This window comes from Carassius gibelio, chromosome B18 (genome assembly GCF_023724105.1).
Source record: "Carassius gibelio isolate Cgi1373 ecotype wild population from Czech Republic chromosome B18, carGib1.2-hapl.c, whole genome shotgun sequence".
Lineage (NCBI taxonomy): Eukaryota > Metazoa > Chordata > Actinopteri > Cypriniformes > Cyprinidae > Carassius > Carassius gibelio.
This window is the reverse complement of record NC_068413.1, coordinates 3,055,735-3,081,155: the sequence shown is the minus strand read 5'-3', so window position 1 is coordinate 3,081,155 and position 25,421 is coordinate 3,055,735. Positions and strand designations below refer to the sequence as shown.

Sequence of the window (25,421 nt, the reverse complement as noted above, 5' to 3'; positions counted from 1 at the left end):
ATGCTTAGCCAACAGGTGCTGTGACATCATCAGTTATCTGCTGCTAACAGTGTCACATGACTGTATCTGATTTAATCTCTGTGCTGCTTCTTCTTCTTCACACACTGTCAGGCGGGCATCAGCTGATACCACCCAAGAACAGACTTGTCTGTCAAAACAGTCCTCAGGACAAAGTGTGAACCGAATAAAGGGTTGGCTGGTCATTGAGCAACCAAATAGTCTGAATTACACGCAGCACGAACAGATGCCTATGATCCGTTCTGTGAGTAGCTGTTCAAATGTTTGATAGATAGTCTAATCTTGGTAAATTAATCTTGGCTGCTGCTGTCTGAAGTCAATGCAGGTTTATTTTGAATACATGAAATGTGAAGGAAAGGTACAAAAACCGCTTTAATAAGTCATATAAATATATTTTTAACACAACTTTTATACAAGTGCATTTATGGAGCTTTCGGTTCACTCTGACAGTACAGCACACTGGATCTTGGCTTCAGGTTCAGCTGTTTCAACATCAGAGAATGGTACAAAATCTGGACGCTGCCGGTGAAGAGGGAGGCACGGAATCTTCCAGTAGCTTTGGGATGCCATCCAGAACTTGGAGTTTTGGCAAACAAGAGAACACACTGCAGAGGAAACGAATCTCAAGGTTAGATTAGACAGACTTAGAAATTATTCGCTTGGCTCTCTCTGAACCCTTGAAAAGATCTATTACATTTTTGGTCAGCTCTTTTTTAGTAAATTATGATATTATCTTCTGCCATAGCTATTAACTTGGGACATAATGTGATTTTGGAGACAGACACTGTATGGCTTTTTAGATTAATTAACAGCTGTAATTAGCTCAATAGTTTTAGTCAGTCTGCTTTTTGACAGCAAGTTATTAAAAGCTCAGTGGTGGTCTTCTATATACTCTGGTGAAAAAATGCACTCAACTGCTTTGATTGTGCACATGTAGTGCACTTCAAATCTTAAAGGTATATGTAAAAAAATCTACTAGCAGATAATATAATATGAATTCAATAAAAGGCAACTTAAGTGTACTTGAAGATTTCCATGGCTATATTTCTTTACAAACATAAAAAAACAAATTACACAGAATGATGTACTTAAAGGAGTCAAAACACTCTTTAGTTCCTCTATTTTGTACATTTAATATAAATGTTAATTGTTATTTTATTTTAATTGCTAATAACAAGCAGTCAAGTGTCTAAAAGCATCACATTCAGTTCACTCTTAAGTTTGTTATTTAAAAAAAATATATAATAAAAGGTAGACTTTTCAAAAGCAAGCTGACACATACTTCTGGGTATAACTCGAAGAAACATCTTTTAGCTGTGTATTCCTCTCACCGTGAGCGGTAGTCCTCCAGAAACTGGCAGGGGTTGCGTTTGAGGGTCAGAGATCGGAGCGGTGTGCTCCTGAGCAGGGACAGTTCGCCCAGAGAGGAAATACTGTTTTCAGACAGGCACAAGTGCTGGATCTCAGGAACCTTTGGCAGCTGACGAATGGACGTCAAGTTGTTCCGGTGAAGATTCAGGATTTTACATCTATAGCAAATGCACATTCTCAATCAAGTTTTGCTAGTAATATGTCACAATGCTCTATCTCATATACACAGATTGTATCATTGTCATTGCACTAGAGATGACAAAACAGTAAAGCAAGCAGGATTAATGTCTAGTTATCTAGTGTCCAAATAGCCACTGCAATTTACTAAGAAAAAAAAAAGTTTTTCTTTAACTTTCGCAAGAAAAAAGCACAACATTACAGAATATCTGAAGGACAATTATATAATTAAACAATTAAATAAACTTTTTTTTTTCAGAATTACATTTACATATTATTAGAAAAATTGCAATGCAAATTGAACCATTAATAAGTAAGACCCATATCCAAATAAAAAGTTTTTTTTTAATGCTGAGTGTTGATGCTAATACATTATTAACAGCTTCCTTCTTACTGTAAAATAAACATGTCATATGAGATTACAGCACGCAGCTAAAGTTGCACTACATGTATTTTTACACAGCCATACACATACTGTTACAAAACAACCAATGCAATATAATAGGCCAGCCTCCATGGAAAGATCAAGAGGGAGTGTGTGTTATATGGTCCACACAGACCACAGATCTCCATCTAAACTCACTTAAAGTGTCAGCAGCATTCAGAATGATGTTCACGTGCACTCAAACGTTCAGTTGTTGTAGTGTAGAGGTTAGTTTGGTACCTTGGCAGTCTGACAGAGCTGAGATCTCTCAGTGCGTTATCCACCAGCTGCAGACGCTCCACCCGGATCAGTCTCCTCAGGATGCGGATGAAGTTCTCCAGCTGGTACGGATCTCCTAAGTCCTGATAAGACAAGTTCAGCACCTGGGGTCACAGAGAGGGAACCGTAAACGCAATACGAAGATAACCAGCTGAACGCTAGACTGATTTCGAGATTTCAAGCTCACCAAGTCTTCATTTATTTGTTAAATAATACAATAAAAACAGGAATTTTAAAGAATAAAAAGTACAGCATTTGACTCTTTTGCAAGATTTTAAATGCCTTTACTGTCACACTTGATCAGTTTGACCCTTGCTGAATAAAAAGTATGAATTACTTTAAAGATAGATAGATAGATAGATAGATAGATAGATAGATAGATAGATAGATAGATAGATAGATAGATGTCTCACCACACAGTTCTCCCAGTTCTCCTGGAGTCTCTCTTCCCATTTCTGTCCTTCATCCTCCCTCCTCTTCCTCCTGCCTCCTCTGAGAAATATGTCTTCACTGTTAAGGGACAGCTGGTCTTCAGCAGGCCCTGTTTGACGGTTGATGTGTGTTCTTTGATTCTATTATGGTAACACTGAAAAAAGATCTAAAAGAAGGGTGACCCTGAATGACCTCTTACCCTCTCTGACCCTGGGGCAGGCGAGCTGGTCTCCACGCACATCATGCTCCTCTAGCAAGTGCCACGAGGCAAACCTGAAGCGGCTGGATGGCAACTGCATGGAACAAACACAATGACAGCATTCAGTGTTCATATAGACAAGTGAGCTGTCAATCAAACCACACTTGACAATTCATGAATGACTTTGAATTGACTTACTGGAGTGGCAACGATGCCAGAGTCTGGAGTCAGTTCCACAGAGAAAGGAGTGTGTGTGTCGCTTAACTCAGAGTAGTGCGAGTGAGACTTGGGAAAACTTTCACTGCTGGTGTTCACTCCAGAGGAACTAGAGCGAGAGCCATTAACAAATATTACACAGGTCTAATGCTTAAAGGGAAACTCCACCCAAAAATGAAAAATAGCCCATGATTTACTTACATTCAGGGTATCCTAGGCATGTCTAAAATTCCTCATTCAGATGAAGACAATCATAGTTGTATTAAAAATTGTCCCTGCTCTTCCAAGCTGTATCATTGCAGTGAATGTTGCTTCTGTTTTTGAAGCTGAAAAAAGGGCATCCATTCATAATAAAACTACCCCAAACGCCTCTGGTGTGCTAATAAAAAACAGCTACAAAAACAGGGGCACTATTCACTGCGATTATACAGCTCAGAAGAGCCAGGACAGTTTTTAATATAACTGCGATTGTGTTCGTCTGAAAGAGGAATGTCAGACACGGCTAGTAAATCATGGGCTTATTTTCATTATTGGGTGAACTATCACTTTAACGGAGATCACAGTCTAAAATAAAAATTTTAATCACAGTTTCAGTATATTTCTAGCTATAAGTGAATGTTCATTTATAATGGAGTGCAACCAAAGTCTAAATACAAATATTTAAATACAAAAAATGTGCACAAATAGAGACAAGTGCTTGTTTGTATCTCAAAGCCTAGTGAGCCGACTATCTAGAAGGGGAAAGTGTAACATATTAGGCTACATGAAATTCAAGATATTAATCATATGTTGCACGCACATAGGCTGCCCCGGTGTGCTGCCTATGTAGGGCGCTCAGCAGGTTTTGAGACACAACCTGTGTGTAACCAGAGCCTGTGCGTCCTTACATCCGCTGGGCTGAGGTTCTGGTGTAGATTACCGTGAACTATGCACCCTGATCCAGATTAAAGCCACCCACGACACCCGAGAACAATATATCAGAACATTTTAGAGTTTCAGCTCACATTTTAACGCTGTTAATGGCTATTGATGATCTAGTAGTCATGTGAAACTGCTGCCTGTAAATGCACACTATTTTACAAAGTATTTACAATAACATAGCCTATAACACTTGTAACACGGCAATCGTTTATATAATGTGTTTATAATTGTGGCAATATCATAATAATTGATTTTTAATCCATTAATTAATTAGACGTAAAGGTCGATCTGCATGTGCCAGGGGCGGAGCCAGAAGATGTAAACATTCGGGGCTTAGCCCAAACCTAGGGGGCTGCAGGGGTGTACTCCGCAGGGGAGATTTTTTTTCCCCCATTTATGTCAGCTAAATGCACTATTTTTCAGGCTGTTTGAGATAACAGAATGCCTAAAAATCTATACACTATCTGGGAAAATGATGGTTACTCAGAAAAAAAAAATATTCACCCAGTAGAGACTACAAACTATTTTGTATTTAATTGTTCTCCAGCTATATTTCTCAATTAATCTATCTTCTTATCCCACTAATGTGCCGAGAACAGTTGTAAAACATGCCCTGAAATAACTTAGCATTTGATACATTGGGATATATTGCTTTTGAATCTCTCTCTGGCCGGTGAGGTTTGCTGTTACGAGTTCCTTTTAAAAAAAATTTGTTATGTCCATAATGTTAATTTCAGGCGGTTAGTCAGTGAGCTCGCTACGACGGCGGTGAAATAAAAAGCCCACCAGCCCCTAATGACAACGACAAAGAAGATGATTTATATTCTTCTTCGTTAGTTTTTATCGGCAGTTGGCAAACAAGCGAAGTGATGCGTGATGCTTTACCGTCCGCCACAAGGCACAGTAATAGAGCTTTTGTTTCTTTTTTTTGCCGCTCCAGTCTGAGAGACTGAGAGGAAATGAAACAAAGTTGAAGTTATTTTAAAAAAGCTAAAAGATTCGGGGCTTTTGACAAAACATTCGGGGCTTAAGCCCCATTAGCCAGCCCCCCGCTCCGCCCCTGGCATGTGCCAGTGGCAATTCCCATAAATTATGCAGAAATGTATATCAGCAGTCTTCTAAAAAGTATTAAAGCAGAGAAATTGAAATTAAAAGCCATATGAGTCGGCTACGCGTTTCTTATCGGTCCCAGACAAGTGTTCAGAAATAAAACAGCAAATGTGCTCCATATTAGGAGATATTTTTCAAAACTGTTCCTACCTTTCGGACATATCCGTTGGTTCTGACAGATCCCTTTGGCATTTGATACGCAGAGAAGTGAGTTATTTACAAGGAATGCAGTGCGGTTTCCCATTGATGCTGGATGAACAGTGTGCTGAAGTGCGACAGGTGAGTGCGTGTGAGCTCTGCGCATGCGCGAGGATCTGCGCACGTAGGTCAGTCAGGGCATCAGTGTGGCTAAGGTTGCACTTCACTGACTTTTGGAAAATGCAATACAGCTGTGAAATGTTAATATACATCTTAACTCATTTTATGCTGTATAGCTTATAGTAATTGTAGGCTACATGCAGGTTTTATGTGATAGACCATTTTGTAGGCTACTTTTGAAACGGAATGTCACGCCAGGACATTTTAAATGATCTGAAATGAATGAACGGATGAATAAATAATTAATAAGAATGTACATTACTCTTTCAGTAAAAGCAAAACTCAAAACTTGAATTGCTATTACAATCAGTCAAACCAAAAAAAAAAAACAAAAAAAAACATCGACTCTATTTGCAAATAACATGGATGCGCCAGTCGGTGGCGAATTTACCTTTTTGTGTGAATCATTTATTTGTTCAATAAACCGATTCGTTTACAACATTGAGCGTATTATGTAAGAATCATATATGCAGAAAGTGCCAAACCAACTTTTTTTTTAAATTAATTTATTTGCCTAAGTTTACTGTAGCCCATCTGTCTCCACAGGTTAAGATCAATCACAGCAGATTGTGCTTTGACTTCACAAAAACAGATGGTCTTCATCATGCTTTGAGTCTTATCTCCTGCAGCAGCACACTTATAGTTATGATGTAAGCATTTCACTGCAAGCATCTCTCATTTTGATAAAACATCAACTATTATCAGTGCTTTAAGTGGGCCTGTATGCACAGGTACTCAGTACCAGCACTTCCAAATATAGCTCTTGAGCGTACTGTCACCTCTCTGTGCGCCCAGAACGTGCTTTTAACGTACCAGTACATTTGCCTGCGCTACCGCTCTTCAGAACGTGCTTTTAACGTACCAGTACATTTGCCTGCGCTACCGCTCTTCAGAACGCCCTTCACAATGCACGCTTCCTAATTCTTCCTAGTTCGGAGTATGGAGCGTGAATCATTTGAACCAGTTCGGGAGTTCGGAGCGGGTTCGCGAATCATTTGAGTCAGATCGGGAGTTCGGAGCGGGTCCGCGAATCATTTGAGTCAGTTCGGAAGTTCGTGTCGGGTTCGCGAATCATTTGAGTCAGTTTGGGGATCGCGAATCATTTGAGTCAGTTTGGGAGTTCGGAGCGGGATCGCGAATCATTTGAGTCAGTTCGGGAGTTCGTAGCATAGACAGCGGGTTCGCGAATCATTGAGTCAATTTGCGGGTTCGCGAATCATTTGGATCAGTTCGGGAATTCGTAGCGGGTTCGCGAATCATTTGAGTCAGTTTGGGGATCACGAATCATTTGACTCAGTTTGGGAGTTCGGAGCGGGATCGCGAATCATTTGAGTCAATTTGGGCATCGCAGATCATTTGAATCAGTTCGGGAGTTCGGAGTAGCCTATAGACAGCGGGTTTGCGAAACATTGAGTCAATTTGGGCATCGCAGATCATTTGAATCAGTTCGGGAGTTCGGAGCGGCTTCGCGGATCATTTGAATCAATTCGAGAGTTCGTAGCGGGTTCGCAAATCATTTGAGTCAGTTTGAATGCAGTAGCTCCCTCTAATGGTATTTTTTCAAAATCCTTTTGCACATTTTATTTATGTTCAGTAGTTCTTTCTAGCTCAAGCAAATCCACAAACTAATAAAAGGATTTATTATTAAGGTCGCCTGTTGACTGCTGTATATAAAACCCCTTCAATATAGTTGTTGTTACCTCAGGGGATGAGGGGAGTCATAAAAAAAAAAGAAAAAGATTATATATATATATATATATATATATATATATATATATATATATATATATATATATATATATATATATATATATATATATTTGGCTATAATAGAGTACCGGCACCTCTTTTGGGCCACTTAAAGCACTGAACTAGTTTCAGTAGAGATGAAACCCAGCTGGTCTTATCATAGGCATTCTGCTCAGTTTGAACACTGCTTTGAGCATCTTCTCATGCTTAGGCAAAGGACAAATATAATCTGACTGACATTTACCATGCAAAACAGCACACCTGACATGTTATGAATATTACCAACCTGACTCGATGTGCATTTTTCCTTTAACAATAATAAAACTGTTATAATCAAGTGCATCAGTAAACTAATACATTATTCTCCGTCTTTGAGGTGGATAGTTATAGTTTTTAATAGAGGTTATTTTGCACATCAAAACTGTGTGCTGACAGTGTGTAAACAGCACAGAGGCTTTCTCTGTATCTATATTTTGCATCAACTCTAAAATTAAGCACAAGGCGACAAGTTGAAGACATTCATCTTTAATTCTGAAATAGAGAATACAGCTGGTATTTTTTTTCATCACTTATTCTCAAAAGCAGTCTCCACCGGTTCGCCTGAGTCTCCATGGCAACAGCTCTTCACTACCTGTACATTCGCAACCTTTCATTAAATCAAAAACTCATATTTATATAATAAGGCATATTAGTATGTCAGCAGTACTTCAGCCATGTTCCAAACCAAAAAAACAGAGGGAAAAGAAATCAAAACACATTAAGTGATATAGAGAAGTGCTCACATTCTTGCAATAAATATCAATGTTTTTTCTACAGAACACAATAGCAAATATACAAGAGAAGGAATACAGGAACGAATGATGCTGGTGTGGAATAAGACGCGATCGAACGTGAATGAAGGGGTTGCAGAGACTTTTCATATTTACAGCTCTGTACTTCCTGGTGCAGTTAAAGCTTACGAGTATCAAAACACAATCACTTTTATCATATAAATATCCCGTTTATATAATATTTTCTCGTGTGTTTAGAAAACCATGGCGACGTAATGAGCTTGCTTTCCGTGATGATGTTGAAAATAAGCGTTAACTCGGTTGAGTGTCACATTGTGAATGCTGGGCGTTTACATGTCAAAGTTGCTGTCGAAGGGCTCGATGACTTCAGGATTCATAACTCTGCCCATGAAGAGGATGGATCCTATGAAAAAAAAAAATTGTATTGGAAAAATTTGAATGTATCAGATTGGATGTAAAAAAATAATAATAATAATAATAAAATAAAATAAAAAAGATTATGGAATGTATCAGATTGGATGTTAATATAAATATAAATATAAATATAAATATATATATATATATATATATATATATATATATATATATATATATATATATATATATATATATATATATATATATATATATATATTTATTTATTTATATGTATTTATATTTATATTAACATCCAATCTGATACATTCCCAGAACAAATATCAAGATAATAGACATTACTAAAATATGTTTTGTGTAAAACATGTTTGTAATTATGTGAGGTCAGTAAGATTTGTAATAATTTTTTCAAATAAATTACTTTGCTTTTATTTATATTTATTTAATTCAGCAGGGAAGCATTAAAATGATCAAAAGTGACAGTAACAACATTCATAATGTTTAATAAACGGAGTAATTTTGAAAGTTTTCAACAAAAAATATTAAGCAGCACGACTGTATTCAACATCAGCTTTGCATTCCAGAAATAAATTACATTTTAAAATATATATTAAAATAAAAAATATTTTATGTTTTTTTAAATATTATGTCACAATATTACTGTTCTTACAATACTTTTGATTAAATAATTGCAGGTTTGGTGAGCATAAGAGACTTATCTTACCGACCCCAAACCTTTGGTTTGAACACTAGAGTATATATAGGTTTGTGAAGATGGCGTGTACCTGTTTTTCTGTTTCTGATGACGAAGAAGAAGGGGTGGTCAGCCATGACCTGTGGGTACAGCACCAGCGTCCTCGTCAATGCAATCATACCTGTAGAAGGGCAAACAATAGTGAGAAATGCAGTGCCAAAAGACATGTATGTCAATGTACTTTTTCCTTTTTTGCTATTTTATAATAAAAAAGTTTTACATTTTTTAATTAAAATGAATTGTGCTGTTTTTGTTAGGCTTAAGATAATTGTAAATGTTTATTATTTAATTAAAAATCAGAAATTTCTCCACAGCCAACAGAGCACATGAGAATTTCAGCTACTAAAAGCATTCTGTATTCATTTATATGATCTTCAAAACGACGCTTAATAATGATACTATTTATAATATAGAATATATAAATAGGTACACTAATTAAGTAATTAATTTGATCTGAAAATGATCCAAACGTAGCATGTATCCAGCGTGAATTTTACACCTCTAGGGAAATTGGCTTGCGATATTTTAATTTCTTTTCATAATCTGGCACCTTTTTATTCGTTTTGATGTCAATGCAGAGCTGAAAACTAATATTAAAAGGATTTAACCAACACTATGTGATGACTCAAGTCAGCCTTTCATAAACCTTAATTAAAAAAAACACATGTTGAGCAGGAGGGGGCGCTTTAGTATGTAAAGCAATTTACTGCAGTGAAGGCGCTTCAAAAACAGAAAAAAGAAGGACAGGGAGAAAAGCAAAGGACCACAAATGGTAAAACTGTGTAACTGATAAACAGGGCTTGGAAAGACTACATTTTAATTAGAAATGCAAACGCTGATTGAAGTGTGGAGGCGGACAGAGTGAGAATATTAAATCCACAATGTTATTAAAGTAAAATAGAGATAAAGGTCACCTGATCCTGCTGCCCCCTCGGCCCCTTCCTCCGTCACCTCCAGGTAAGCCTTCTGCACAGCCTTCCCGATAAACAGATCCTGTCCGTCTGTAGACAAGCAGAAAATGTAAATGAAAACAAGACTGAATATGCTTAACAAGTTATTTCCATTTATTCATGAGCTGGTGTAATCAGGGATGCAGAGCAGGGTATAATGAACATACAGCTGAGCTCATTCACAGAGTATAGTTTTATAGGCATTAGGGCTGCACGATCATGACAAAATCATGATAGTCGATTATTCCCTTGAAACTGTACTGTGAGTATTAATTACGATTATCACAATTTACACTGAATGATGAATACATCATAGTTTGATGCAGTTGCATGCAGTATTTTTGAATGAAAATAAACAATGCTTTTCTATAGTATTAAGCCTCAAATATCAAATATATACATCAAATAGTTTTTTTAAAATGATAAAAAAGTAAAAATATGAATGGTATTTTAATATTATACTAAAAATAAATTAAATTAATGGGAAAAACACTTAAGATAACATGTAGAAAAAAAACAACAACGCATCTTCAGCATGCAGAATAACATAAGTGGACTTTGAATGATTAATATGCAATTTGAACGATTACGTAATTCTGGCATCCATAATTGTAATTAGAAATTGTACTAGTTGTGCAGCCCTAATAGGCATATTTAATACAAGAATAGAAAAAAAATTAATCAATAATAAAATAATAAATAATAACATTAAACATTGAAAGGTGTCAAATAAAACAATAAATAGAACAAGAAAAATCAATAAAATAATATTGAAAACTTGTCAGAAAGGTATTTCAGTGTTTTAAAGTCTTTTAAATGTTTTTTTTTTAAATTAATATTACTATATTTGGTGTGTTTAAAATATCTAGGTGGTGTTGAAGTCACAGTAAATCCTTGTTTTATATGACCTTTTGGTTTAAAATACTAATATAAAAAAAATATATAGGAAATGCTATCACATTTCTACACAGACTCTCAAAACTGACAGTAGATATATATATTTTTTTTGATTGTTAAAAAATAAAAACAAAACAACTGTCATTTTCACCACACACAACATAGAAACATCTTTTATTATTAGTATTATTATTATTATATGGTATATGGTAACTAGTAAATATGCTGGAGAATATGTGAGTGAATCACCAGATCAATGCTGGCTGGTTTCCGGCAGAACAAGTGTGTTACATCCCGTCCTTGAGCATCTGTGTGCGTGTGTGGAATAATGGATCGCTCCCATAAGTCAGTGCGTGTGTTTTATCGATTACCTGTCATCTCGGCTGTCATTGCTGACAGATCGGCATCTTTAGTGAAGATGTTCTTGATACCCAGCTGCTGCAGTGTGTCTCTAAGATCAATCTTTTGTTCCACCTTGAACCTAAATATATCCAAATGATCAGGTCAGTGTGATCCAGAAACAAGAATACAGGTTTACAGGAATCAAATCTAAAATCAAAATCATCACTGTGTGTCTCACCTGGGCAGGTAGACCTCCACCTTCTGCCTCTTGACGTTGTTGGCCCACTCCTCCAGCAGCTGGGCTTTGATGATGGGCTCCAGGGAGGCCAGAGGAACCTCCTGACGGGGCAGAACCATCATCATACTCATGTCTTCACCTTCATAGAGCATCTCCAGCACCTGGTACACTCCACCTGCTTCTGTGGTGCCATCACTGAACTCTCCTGAGGATGGAGAACATGACGAGGTTAGCCATTACTTTATACTGTGTGTTTTGAGAGGATGGAAAGGGCTTCAGTAAGATGAAGGAGGATCAGTGTTATTTTAGTTTCATTAATGTTGTGTATTCTCAGAGTTTTTGTTTATTTTTTTCAATTCGATTATTTGTACATTTTCTGTTTTCACTTTGATTTTAAAGTACTTCTATGTTTTTGTGTTTTTGTCATTTTTACTTTATTTAAATTTGTTTATATAGTTTTTTTTTTATTATTTCTTATTTTTAGGTTATTTAGTCTTAGTGCTTTTAGTAAAAAAAAAAACAAAAAAAAAAACAAAAATGGAATGTTGCCGTCAACTAGTTGAAATTAAATAGTTTTAAATCTTATAATATTTTATTTCAGTTAACATTCATTTTATTTCTTTTTTTTCTGGTTTTAGTTTAAGTTAAAAATAATAAACCTGAAATGCACAACACAATTAGTGTGACTTATTATATTACTGTTGTTGTTGTTTTTCTGATAATATTTTTTAATTAGATTTTCTTTTTATATTATATCTGCTTTCATTTTAATTTTTGGTCATTTTGTTTTGTGTTTTTGTCATTTTTCTTATATTTAAATGTTGTTAAGTTCCTTTAGCACATCAAGTTGAAAAATATTGCATTGGAAACGATTTTTCTTATTTTATATTGAACATTTATTTGTTTTATTAGTTTCTTTTTGTTTTTATTTATTAGTTTGTTTAGTTTTAGTTAGCTCTAATAACCCTGGATGTGGTTCTGAAAGATCTTATCTTATCATATTATGACATTTAGCCATAAGTTTTAAAGTTATGATTCTATACCATTTATGTAATGCATGTTTTCCTGTTTTGAAGAGCTACTGATGCAAGTTTTAAAGACCGCTCTGTGTCTCGGAGTAATGCGACTCTGTACTGTATCTCTATCTTCTCACTTTCACAGACGCTACTCTTGCGTTTTCCCTCTCAGTTTGTGCTGTTGCTCTGTTTACTCTTTCAGTGTCTCCCTGCTCCACATTTACCTTCATCTCTCTTTCTCTTTCTCTGTTTTGTCAGAAAGATGGATGAGACAAGCGCACTGCAGTTATTCTGCAGGATCTGTAAGACTCGACTCAACCAATCAGCAGTGAGCCATGCAGAAGCTATATATACTGTACACAGTACTGTTTGTGAAAGAAGTATCTTATGCTCACCAAGACTAAATCATTTATTTGATCAAAAACACAGTAAATACAGTAATATTGTGAAATATTAAAATAAGTTTTCTATTATAATATATTTTAATATGTAATTTGTTCCTGTGATCAAAGCTGTATTTTTAGCATCATTACTCTAGTCTTCAGTGTCACATGATCTTTCAGAAATTATTCTAATATGCAGATTTGCAGCACAAGAAACATTTCAATGGTAAAAACATTTTTGCTGCCTTATATTTTTGTGAAAACCATGATATGTTCATTTTTTCAGAATTCTTTGATAATAAAAAGTTTAAAAGGACAGCATTTATTTGACTTAATTAAAACATTAAAATTGCCTTTACTCTTACTTATGATCAATTTAATGCATCCTTGCCAAAAAAAAAAAAAAAAAAATATTAAAATTACAAATATTTACTGCCCGCCAAAATTTTTGGATGGTTGTGTTTGTATAGTTAAATAGAATAAAATATTTAAAGAATTATTTGTTATGGATAGAGGGAGCATTGATCAGGCCTGTATAATAACTTTTGTAATTGATTTTAAACTTAGCTTGTCTGCTTAAACCTCTGCAATCATTCTGTAGGAAACTTGTACGGCGAATAACAAAACAAATAAATCTATTCTTAACCTATTCAAGCCTGTTCGTACCGTAGTAGAAATCTCCCTGCTGGTACATCATCAGGGTCTGAACTTCGCTGCCGTCATCCTTGGTGAAGGAGAAGGTTCTGGTGTTTTCTGGTCTGAACTGGTTCTTCCAGCTGCCTCTGAAGTACACTGCATTCGCTAGCATGATCATGGTGGAGCTGCTGAAGTCGTCCGCAGACACCAGGTTCTGGATTTTGCCTGCAACAACAACAAAAACCCAGATCGAAATAAATGCTGCACTTCACAATCCTCTCGGTCTCCGAACAGGATTCTCTTCAGTGGCATAAAATCATCTCTCTTCCAAAGCTCTGGGATTTGTGCTGCTCTATAACAGTCCTCCTGCAAACGCCAAAGCTGACTGTGAGAAAATGGATCTGCCTGGAAATGGCTCGGGAATGTCATTATCATGCAGAATATGATTGAGCTGCCATTATCTACTTTACTGTCCTCCTTCACTAAAGTCAGAGTAATTCCTCTTAACACCATCTATTCATTTTGAAGAGAGTTTTAGTTGAAAGTAAAATCATTCTAAATGGGATTATAAACTATTACGATATCCAGTGGTTAAATGGCATATAATCTTAAAGGTAAACATGGAGACTCGTTTTATATATACAGTATATATATTTCCAGCATCCTTAAGTGACAGTAAATACATATATAACATTATAACATATTTCTATTTAAAATAGATACTGCTCTTTTGAACTTTCTATTCATCAAAGAAAACAGTATTTTAAATGTGAAATATTCTTACAATTTTTGTGATTTTATTGTATCTTTTAAACAAAAAATGCACCCTTTGTGAGCACAAGAGACTTTTTCAAAAACAATAAAAAATCGTACAGACCCCAAATGTATATTCAAAGTTTAAAACTGTACGTTTTTCTTTCCTTCTACTCCCTGTTAGCTTTGAGGCCATCTTTGCACATCAATACAAGAATAAAACCTTTTTTTGTCAAGTCATTTCAGTCAGGTCTTGGTAAATAACAAGGATACGGTTTCAAATACATATCTTTGAATATATTCTTTCCTCAGTGATGACAGATGACTTACTCTCCGTGTGGTTCAGCACCCAAGAGTTGATGCGTTCAGCCACAGCTGCTGATTGGCTGAAGTCCACCGTCTCCACCTCTGCTTTGAAGAACTTCTTCATGAGCTGCAGGAAGTCCTCGTTGAAGTGAACCCCCGTCTGCAGAAAGAGGGAGTTGGCCAGCCGAACCACGTACTGCTCTTCATCCGTGGACAGGGCCTGGGTCAGGTTACTCAACAGAGAGAACTCCTCATCTGAGGAGGTGCAGACGAGAAGACAACACTTCTGTATAATGTGCTGCAATATTACAGTCGTGGAACTAATAATGCCATTCAAAACTCAGAATCTCATTGTCAAGAATGAGTCTGGGTCATAATTCACTCTCTCTCTCGCTCTCTCTCTCTCTCTCTCTCTCTCTCTCTCTCTATATATATTTATGCATGTAAAAACAAGGTTTTAAAATGATTTTAAATTTTCAGACTAAATTTCAAGTCAAGTCAAATCTCATTTTCAAAATTCAAAATTTCAAATTTTTGTAATGCAAATATATATATATATATATATATATATATATATATATATATATATATATATATATATATACTTTAAACTACAGTATTTGTATACCAAATAGTCTGTTTTTACAACTGGGACTAATTTGATTAATTTTGGTTTGATTAATGCCTTTATAACCTCAAAACAAGGTTTTAAAATGTTTGTGAACTTTCAGCCTAATTTTCATTTCAGCCAAATTTCTCATGAATGTAATGCAAATAAAAAAATAAACACCTGGTCAATGTAAATAAAATGTTTTACTTTAGAACATTTATTGTATTGTCTTTGATGTAGAAAATTTGTGTGGAAAATGAGCTTAATTGTAATAACATATTTTTATATGTGTATTAAAAAAATCTTAGTTGTTTCAAAATAGGCTTCATTTTTGTTTTATGCAAAATGTTCATGTATTAATTTTCTTTTCTTTGTCTTTCTCTAGATTTCTTTGGAATGATACCCACAACATACTTTAACTCAAATGTTGTCCTGTTATGATTTCTCTCGGAACTGTTTTTTTTTAATTTATTTTTTACATGCCATGGAAAAAAATAATAGGAAATCACCGTTTCGGCTAATTGGAAGAAAGACTCAAAAGTTAAAGAAGAAAGAGAACAGTTAACCCCTCATGTTGTTTTGCAGATAACACTACCTTCTCTGAATTGACTGTAGCCCACAGCCTGTCTGATCTCGTCTAAAGAAGCGCCGCGGGCGCCCAGCTCCACCATGCCCAGAGCCAGAGCCACGCTCAGGGGCGAGAAGATGATGTTCTCCTCTCCCCCCGTGATCCGGAGCTGGTGGTACAGTCTGACCGAGAACTCTGCCGTCACATCCTCGGGAACGTCTGCTGCCTGGCAACCGCACCCCCGTAGCAACATCAGAGGCAAGAGTCCGAGCAGCAACATGGTAAACGAGGGACAAGCTGAAGAGAGAAAGAGTGAGTCAGAGTGAAGGACATGGTAAATACAACCCCACGCGAATAAGAGGAATCTATATCATGGAAATATATTCTAAGTTCTAGAATATGCTAATGTTCACATTCCAAAACTTGATTGTTTAGCCAGAACATTACAGAAACTAAAGGCTGGAATATTCCATATGACCTTTTCACCAATTTTTGCAGTTTGGAAGAGCTGGCAATAGTTGCCTAAAGTGAGAGCCAGTGTGCAGATTTTCAGATTTCACAATAAATGTAATAGTGCATGATGGCCACAAACTCAGCATCAGACATTGATTCAGTTCAGACAGAGGATATTAAACGGGTTTGAGCCACTTTTAGAACACATATTGTTTTCATCTTTACTGCAGTCTGTTCAGATTTTAAAAGTCGTGTTGTGTTTTTTCAGCCTTAATGATTAGAGGCTTAAAGAACCCAACAGTTGACTGTAGCCATTGATTACCCTATTATGGAAAGAAAAAAATATTGTGGAAGGCAATGGCTACCATCAATGGTTTGGTTACAAACATTCTTCCAAATGTTGTCTTTTGTGTTCAACAGGGGGAGATGCCAGGGACGTGTCTCTACCAATATCCAGTGAGTGCCAAACTGTCCCTAGCAATAATTTTGATCAAACATATATATTTATATATATATATGTTTTTGTAATTTTGGACTCATCTGAAACGTCATGCCATTGATATTACCTAAGAAGTTAAATTAAAGTTTTATGTAGAAAAATGTGTGCTTTCAATTTATCAGTGTACAGTGAAAAAAGTGACTTTTACTGAATCCACTAGTAATGAATCTGCTGTATTACATCAAATCATGTTATTCAGCCATGTGAGTACAAGAGGGAAGTAAATTCTTACAGATACTGCTGCAGTTTTAAATTACAAATGCATGGAATTTGTGAATAACTTGTTTCACTCTGCATAATGGAAGAAAAAAAAGGTAAACAGTCTTGCTTTAACACGGGGTTAATGCCTCTGCTTCTCCCTCTGACTGTGCAGCTACCGTTCAATACACCAGCATATACCTGCTCATGCAAGCGAACAAACCCACATATGCACCTTCATCCTCGCGTGTCACAGTCTCCCTGCTTCAGTCGTTGCCTGGCAACAGTGTTTTCCACACAAACTAAGAATGCAGGGGAGAATGTGGCCTTGTGCCATTGTGTGATGTAGAGAAAAAAAGAGAGAGAGAGACAGAGAGAGTGTGTGTGTACAGATTGGGATCAAGTGTGTGTGTAGGTAACAAGCATGCACTGCGTAAAACTACAGTACAGTATGTATGTTGTAGAATTTGATGTGTGCGCCATATGCTTCTTGATATTTAGGCTATAATAGCCAGCAGTTTAAGGGACAGTTTACACAAAATATAGCAGGGCAGTGATTTTAGTCCAATGCAATGCATTTACATTTTCTTTTATTCAAAGGGACATACAGTAAGTTGAAATGTGCTAGGCTGATTTGGTATGTTATTTTTATCTTAAAAACATTTTAATGCACTCCAGTCATTGATTTCAAAACTATTTCACATACATCTTTTCAGCACATGGAATTCACGCAAAACAAGCAACCGATTAAAAAACCCCACATAAGATTCATCTGTTCTCATTCCATCAGCTCGGATTCTCTTGGTTTCAGACCTATGCGCGCAGGCTTGTGTAACCGGACCTGACCCTGGTGACCGAGGTCTGGGCTGAAAAACAGATGACCGCTTGTGAACGCTGGGGACAAGAGAAGGCACACGTGAAAACAGCACCAGACCTGCCTGGCCTTTCGCTAACCCCTGCAGGATTCTGGACAAAGGTCTGATGGCCACCTGGGAGAAGTCAACGAGACCACCGATCACACTAATGTGCCCAACCAGAAAGAAATTAGCTTAAAAATAAAATCCTAAACTGTACTTTCTGGTCTGTCAGGGGAAAATTATAAAAAAATAATATGTGGCACAATTTGAGATGCCATTATTTATGTTAGCATAAAAAGTGAGGAATGAGTTAGACGGCTGTCTAGTGTTTTTATTACCTTCTGCCACATGTACATCACATTCATACAAGAGAATTAAAATTGCATAATTCTCAGACCCTTGGTGCATAGAGTTAACACTAAACACTAACAGTAGAACGTAAAAATGCAAATAAATACAACACTTGATGTTGTGCATGACTAGCCGTTCAAAGCATCATAACTGGATGGTAGTCATTGAAGCAGGATGGAGACGGCTTCTTCGGGACTGGAATGATACACGCCCAGGAATGTTGTCAGGACCGACAGCTTTTCGTCGTTAATCCTGCTGTGGGATCTCCTCAATCTGTCCGGGGACAGCTTCATCACCTGGTCACCGGAGGAGGCGGGGTCTACTGTGCAGTTGTGCTGTTTTGTGCCTAAAAGCGAGCGAAGAAGTTTTTCAGCAGGGAGATGGTGCTGTCACAGGTCTGTGGTGGGGTCTTGTACTAGTCCTTAATGGTCTGTATTCCCTGCCACAGGCTCCGAGTGTCTCTGCTGTTGCTGAAACGATGGAGAACTGTCTTAGCCTCTCTGATGCCGCAGGACAGATTGGCCCTGGCTGTCTGTAAGCCCACCTTATCTCCAGCCTTCAGGAGTCTGTAGACCTCTCCTGTCAGCCACGGCTTCTGGTTGTCCCGGATAGTGATGTCTTTGTGATCGTTACATCTTCACATACATTTGGTGGTGGCATTGAGAGTCTCTGTGCTGTTATTGTATGTGGCAGCCTGCTTAAAATCTGGCACTCATATAGAGCAAAGTCGAGTCAAGCTTGTTAGAATCTGCTCAAGTGAAATCAAGTGCCACAAAACTCTTTCTATTCCTTTCGCACACACACAGAGATTGTTCTTAATATGTCGTATATCCACCAAACCGCCTTCAAACTGTACTAACAAGCGCATAGTCAAGACGCTTCTGAAAATGGGGCAGTGTAGGCGACCTTTTCTAGCTCTTACTTTTTCATGCTTTTCATTTTGAGCCGGAGCTGAAACAGTAGAGAGTAGAAGGATAGAGAGAGAACATAGTTTGTTTGACCAGCTAAGAGCACCATGAATACCCATGCCATTGTAATTTAACTGATGCATTGTGTTTTTTAGTGATGTTGAGCAAGTATGTCTTGCTGGTAAAGTAAATAAAAGGCCAAGTGGAAAAAAAAAAAAAAACAGTGATCAAAAAGTTCAGCACCGAGAAATGAGATTGATTTTGACTATATACTTAGTTTGTTCAGGTCTTAAGCTACATTAATGTATTAATATTAAGGTATTGTCCATATGCATTTGATGTATGCATACAGATGTTTTACCTGTATTTTGAATTGTGCAATGCATTGCATTGTGTTAAGGGTTAATGGAAATATCAGTATAAAATAATGGATAATGTTCTGGCAGAAAATTATGACTTTTTTGTTTATTTATTTACAGTGTGAATATTTCTCGGGGAGAGATGTATTAAATTAAAAATTATAATATTACTTAATATCAACTCAATTTTGTTAAGAAACCCTTTGGATAAATAGGAATGAGAAAATGTGTGTGTGTGTGTGTGTGTGTGTGTTTGTGTGTGTGTGTATGTGTGTGTGTATACATATACATATACATACATATATATATGTACATTTATAAAATTTGATAAATCAAAGGTGGTATGGACAAAAGTGTGAGAAGCAGACATCTCCATTTGTTCTCCTTGTAATCTCATTGCCTTCTAGACGAAACAACTAATGTATTACAGAGATTTCCATGTTGATTTTTCTTTTCTAAGCAAAACAATATATTATATTTGTCATTTTTAACAAGGTAGGCAAATCTAAGCAAACAAACATTGTTTTCCATCAAGTTCGGAATGGAGCTCTTATGTCCCAAAGATGATCGTTCATTCCTACAGATGGATCTGTCATCATCAGAACAAGAAACACGGTTGGTGGCACCAAAACACTCCATCCACATCCATCAGCCTCCTTTCTCCTGACAGGATGGCCCAGATAGAGCAGAGCATGCTGGGTAAACTGCCATCTCTCTCCTCTCCTGGCTCCAAAAGCCTCCAGAGGACAGACCCAGTGGTGCATTGCTGTTTAGAAGGGGACATGGAAAAAGAGGACGGAGCGGAGAAGGATTTGACTGCAGGTGAAATGTCGAGCATACATTGAGGAATCGGAATGAGACCAAATATTTAGATGCAGAGGAGAAGACACACTAGTTGAGGAGTTAAAGAGCCATGAAGTGACAGCGCTGAGGCCTGGGAACTCCACTGGAGACCAGAGAAGAGCAAGACACGGGTCAGCTTTAATTACACTCTATTAAAGCGATCAACACCCACAGGAACCTGCTGAGCACTGCTGGACAAGACAAAACACTGTTCTTCATCCTCAGATAGAGAACAGATGCATCTATACAAGTATTATCTCATAAATAAATAGCATGCCTAAACTTTTTTATTATTATTGCAAAACAAGAACAAAAAATGCATGCAATCTCAATGTCTCTAAAACATTTACTTAAGACAGCTACTGATATATAGTCTTACTGGGTATATCAAATAAATATCTTTATATGCAACTTCTTTAAAAGTGCGTCTAAATGACAAATAAAAACAGCTAGTGTCAGTGACGTCACAAGGACACTAAAGACTTTTTATAATATGACCTGGGCCACAAAACCAGTCATAAGGGTACATTTTTTTAAATTGAGATTTATACATCTGATAACTGAATAAATAACTGATGTACACATATGGTTTATTAGGACAGGACAATATTTAGGCTAATTTACTGTACAATATCTGGGATACAACTTGAGAATATGGAATCTGAGGGTGCCAAATAAATCTAAATATTGAGAAAATTGCCTTTAAAGTGATCCAAATGAAGGCATTTTACTAATCTAAAAATAATATATTTACGGTATTAAATGTATAAAATATCTTAATGGAACATAATCTTTACTTAATGATTTCTGGTATAACATAAAAATTGATAATTTTGACCCATACAATGTTTTGTTGGCTCTTGCTACAAATTTACGTGTGCTATTTATGATTGGTTTTCACACATGACAAACAGACATTCACCAAAACAATAAAAAACCTGCATTATAACTGATATAGATGAGTATCTATATTAAAGCAGACCAATAAATTGATAATTTATTTATATATACTGAGAGGGGGGGAAATGTTTTTCATAATGATACGTAATTTTTACTCTGGCTCTTTTGGAAGAATCCATTACCTAAAAAAATAGGGGACAAAAAAAGCCTCTGGTCCAAAAAGTTTCCTGACTCTTGGTTTAGTAGTTTGTTGCATTGCCACCTTTGAAGAGACTGTAAAAAAGACTTTGTGTTTGTTGTCTGATTACAGAAATAATCAATTCTTCCAAGTGAATCAAACACTTAACTGCGAGACTCAAATCAGTATATTTGCTGACTGACTGGCTGTTTATATGACAACATGGAGTTAAAGAGATGCATCAGTAGCATTTTATAACACGCAAATAAAATATGTCGCTGCATTTCTGTTTGTTTAGTTGTTTGCTTCCTTGCCAGTTGCCACCAGTAAAAAGATTGTAAAAAGTCTGTGTTTTGCAAGAACTGTTTATAATTGATTTCATTATTAAAAAGAACAATGAAACAGCATTTCAACTATCCAAACATTCAAGTATTTACAGGATTGTTAATGAGCCCATTAAGGATGCATAAACGTTAAGAGAAATCTGAACTTAATTCTTTATGGTTCCCGTCTCAGTCCAATCGAAAAAAGTTCACCTAACCGAACACATACACAGATTGCATGGGTTTAGGCAAGCTCTCATCCTCCAGCAGTCCTGTACCACCCTGCAGGTCAACACATGACGGCATGCATCTCTCATTAGAGGGTTAGCATCTGGCTCGTCCTGACAGCGTCAGTGTAAGAGGCTTTAACCGCAGTATGTGTGTGATGTGATCTCCTTCAGTCTGCACTGGCACAGCTGGAAAATAAACAAAGCCAGGCCAGAATTCACTGCCACCACATAGACCACCAGACAGATGCACGTCGCTCTGTCCTAAACGATCATCTTCGCTTTCTTATGCTAGCCACACATCTCTCTTCCCATCTGTCTAAGTCATTTGAAAGTCATTTCCATCTGACCTATGCTTGCACTTCCTTAAAGAAACAGTTCACCCAAAAATATCATTTCTGTCATGATTTAATGCTTTCCAGCAAAAATCAAGCAATTCGTTCGCATACCATACTGCAATTTATAACTATGACTACATAGTGGTAAAAAAGCACCATAAAAGTTGTTATAATTGCTATATTCCACATCTTGACTTAATAATACCTGTTCATTAACATGCATATTTTTGGTTCCACATGAAGAGAGGATTGGAAAGAGGTGAATACAGAATTGCTTCTTTTGGCTTTACCTCTCTCTGCCAGCAACCCAGAGTTAAAAACCATTTATCCCAGGTTCAAAGGCAGAGTCCCTTCTCTCCATGTGCTGACGAGAGAAGACGTGACTCAGAAATACAGACGTCCTTCAAAATCACCCCCCGAGAGGGCCAAACACTGACAAACCCAATCGCTCAGGCACTGCCAATGCTTCAAATCTCCTCATCAACTCGCACAAATTTAGTGAGGTTTATCAGCAACAGAAGCAGCCTACAATCAGCAATGCTTCCATATTAATTAACTGAAAAGTCCTGTAATTTTAACTGCTTAATAATAAAATAAAAATTGTCTGGATTCACTACAGCTTATTTTTTAATCTAATGAAATAAAAAATCAGATATTAGGTTCATAACAGCTATTTATTAAAATTATATTAAAATATATAAAATATTTAGATTTCAAATATATTTTAAATAAACATAAACTACCTCAAATGTATGGGTTCACTTCAGTTTATGCAACATAATTAAAAATAATTTTATAGAAATAATTAAATGAAAAATATAAACATATAAAACATATATACAATTTAGCCTAATTATAACCTTATTTTAAAAAGAATGGGTTATTTTAAAAATAACCTTATTTAAATAATTTTTACTGCAGTTAGTATATGCACATAAGACTACACTCAGAAATAAAGGCACAAAAGCGGTCACTGGGGCATGTGCCTTTTCAAAAGGTACACTTTTGTACTTAAACGGTCCATATTAGTACATATTAGTACTGACCAAATGACAGCTTTTATACCTTTTTTTCTGAGAGTGTATGATACAATCGCATGCCAACCTTAAAAACCTGATCACTTTTAGACAATTTATGCAAGGATATTATAGCAATTAATTTTAATAAATATATTCAATTCAAGCAAAACTACCTTGTGTTTACACACACACACACACACACACCCTCAAAAGCATACGTATTAAATTAGTGTGATCTTCTCTTCTGCAATTCATCTACACAGTGGAGTGTGATTTTTGTCCATCCTGCTTCCCATCAAACTGTGAATCTCTTTATTATTGCACGAATCGACTGATTATTATGGATGGATTCTGATGATCTTCTCAGAAGCAGAGAATTAATTGCTATGCACATAACTGAACAGCGATCAATACGTTTAGAAAGGCCATCGCAGATGCTCAAGGAACATGTTCAGAGAGCAACAGTAAAGTTCAATATATTCTGCACGCTTAGTGACACAGCCTCTGAGAGAACGCAGATGTTTTTAATACTCTTTATGCAATCTGTGCAGTCTTGAGTCCAAAAGATCAGTTTTAGTGTGAAGACACAACTACATCAGACCTGGGAAAAAATCCCTGGGTTTATGTAGGCCTTGCTAATGCTAAAACCTGACAATGAGCCATCTCATTTAAGCTATATTTGGCTATATTGTATTGTCAAGTGAAAGTTGCAGGTAGAGTTACAATCTGTTGGCTTACTGATTTATTTTTAACTATGAGTATAAGCAATGATAACTGATGCTTGTGTTATTCACATCATTTTTTAGAAAACTTTGTGCAATATTTCATGTCTTGTGTTGCTAACTGTGTCGATACATTTGAGAAAGCACTTGAAATGTCACTGTTATTCATGCTTTCAAATGAATGGCTCATGCACGCCTGCAAACCAGCAATCAATCTGGGAATCAATATGCACTGATTGAATGTGACCACCAAGGAGTTCACATGTATGTGTGTGCTCTAGACCTGAAACATGCTGCAATTCCATTACAACTCCTCGCAACGTCATGCAGTTTGTTTTTTCACCGTTGCTTTTAAGTCTTTTCTCTTTCTTCATCCTTCTCCAATCGATCGCTTGCTTTCATTGCCTCCCTACTCAAACCGATTGCACTTTAACACCTCATTTTGCCTCCTCCTCTGTCTCTCTCTGTCTCATATAGTCTACATTACACGCTCTCCAGCACACCTAATCTCCACGTGAATGAGTACCACAGAACAAACCGACTATTTTACACCAGCAGGAGCGAGGGGGGTTTGGAAAGGAGGTGCGTCCTCCATTCTGCTCTCCCCGCATGTCTCATTTACAGAAACATGAAATAGGATTTTCTTGCAGGACATGATTTACGCATCCCCTGATGTGGGCATGCAATGCTGTCTGCAGTATCCACATTAAGTACAGACATGTTAATTATTGAATCCAGGGTTTAAAAATAGAAAATGAAGAAAAGAGCCAAGAATGACTAACAAGACTTATCAAGACAACGAGGAAAACTAATTGATGAATAATATTAAAAATAATAATTATCCTGAATTATCTCCAGCAAGCATTGTGATGGTTTTATGTTGATGTTTTTGGTTATTTCTACCAATTGAGATTGTTTTTGTGCGGAATATATTTCATGTAAAACTGCAAAAGCCTCTAATGAATTAAATAAATGTTTTTATGAATCTGAGCAGAGAAACATAACAGGGAGGTTTAAATGGAAGATTTATAGAACCATCACTTGTTTTTAAAGGACATTCACATATGCAGAACCTCTCTTGTAGCATCATACCAGATATAACATGAATTATAAAACTTGCAGAATTCATTACGTATAGATGTCATTTGGATAACATGAATAGACGATGCGTGGATTTCTCTTACCGTGAGAAGTCAAGAGAGAAATGCTGATGCTCTGGGATGCTGATGTTAAATCCTGCTCGTCTCTGCACCCTCACACACCTTTATTATGAGAAGCAGTCCAGCCCCTTTTTTCTTCTGATTGGTCAGGCTTTAAATCGACATTATTTTGTCTTTTGTTTGTTATATTACGCGTGATTCTTTGTATGAAACTTATATGGTTGCATTAAATGTAACGTTTTAAATATATAAA

General features: G+C 36.4%; 2 protein-coding genes across 2 annotated transcripts; both read right to left on the bottom strand.

The window, feature by feature from the left end:
* Positions 1-377: 377 nt before the first annotated feature.
* LOC127977835 (uncharacterized) lies at positions 378-5,456 on the bottom strand. Its single transcript, XM_052582990.1, has 7 exons — positions 5,298-5,456; positions 3,099-3,225; positions 2,901-2,994; positions 2,683-2,810; positions 2,231-2,373; positions 1,350-1,547; positions 378-623 (listed from the first exon to the last, which is right to left on the bottom strand). The coding sequence occupies exons 1-7, from the start codon at positions 5,306-5,308 to the stop codon at positions 512-514; spliced, it is 813 nt and encodes a 270-aa protein (XP_052438950.1). The 5' UTR covers positions 5,309-5,456; the 3' UTR covers positions 378-511.
* A 2,267-nt stretch (positions 5,457-7,723) lies between these two features.
* On the bottom strand, positions 7,724-25,355 carry LOC127977066 (neuroserpin). The gene is made up of 9 exons (XM_052581754.1): positions 25,193-25,355; positions 15,861-16,130; positions 14,680-14,910; positions 13,627-13,821; positions 11,562-11,766; positions 11,353-11,462; positions 10,049-10,135; positions 9,166-9,255; positions 7,724-8,408 (listed from the first exon to the last, which is right to left on the bottom strand). The coding sequence occupies exons 2-9, from the start codon at positions 16,111-16,113 to the stop codon at positions 8,335-8,337; spliced, it is 1,245 nt and encodes a 414-aa protein (XP_052437714.1). The 5' UTR covers positions 16,114-16,130; positions 25,193-25,355; the 3' UTR covers positions 7,724-8,334.
* Between the last annotated feature and the right edge of the window lie 66 nt (positions 25,356-25,421).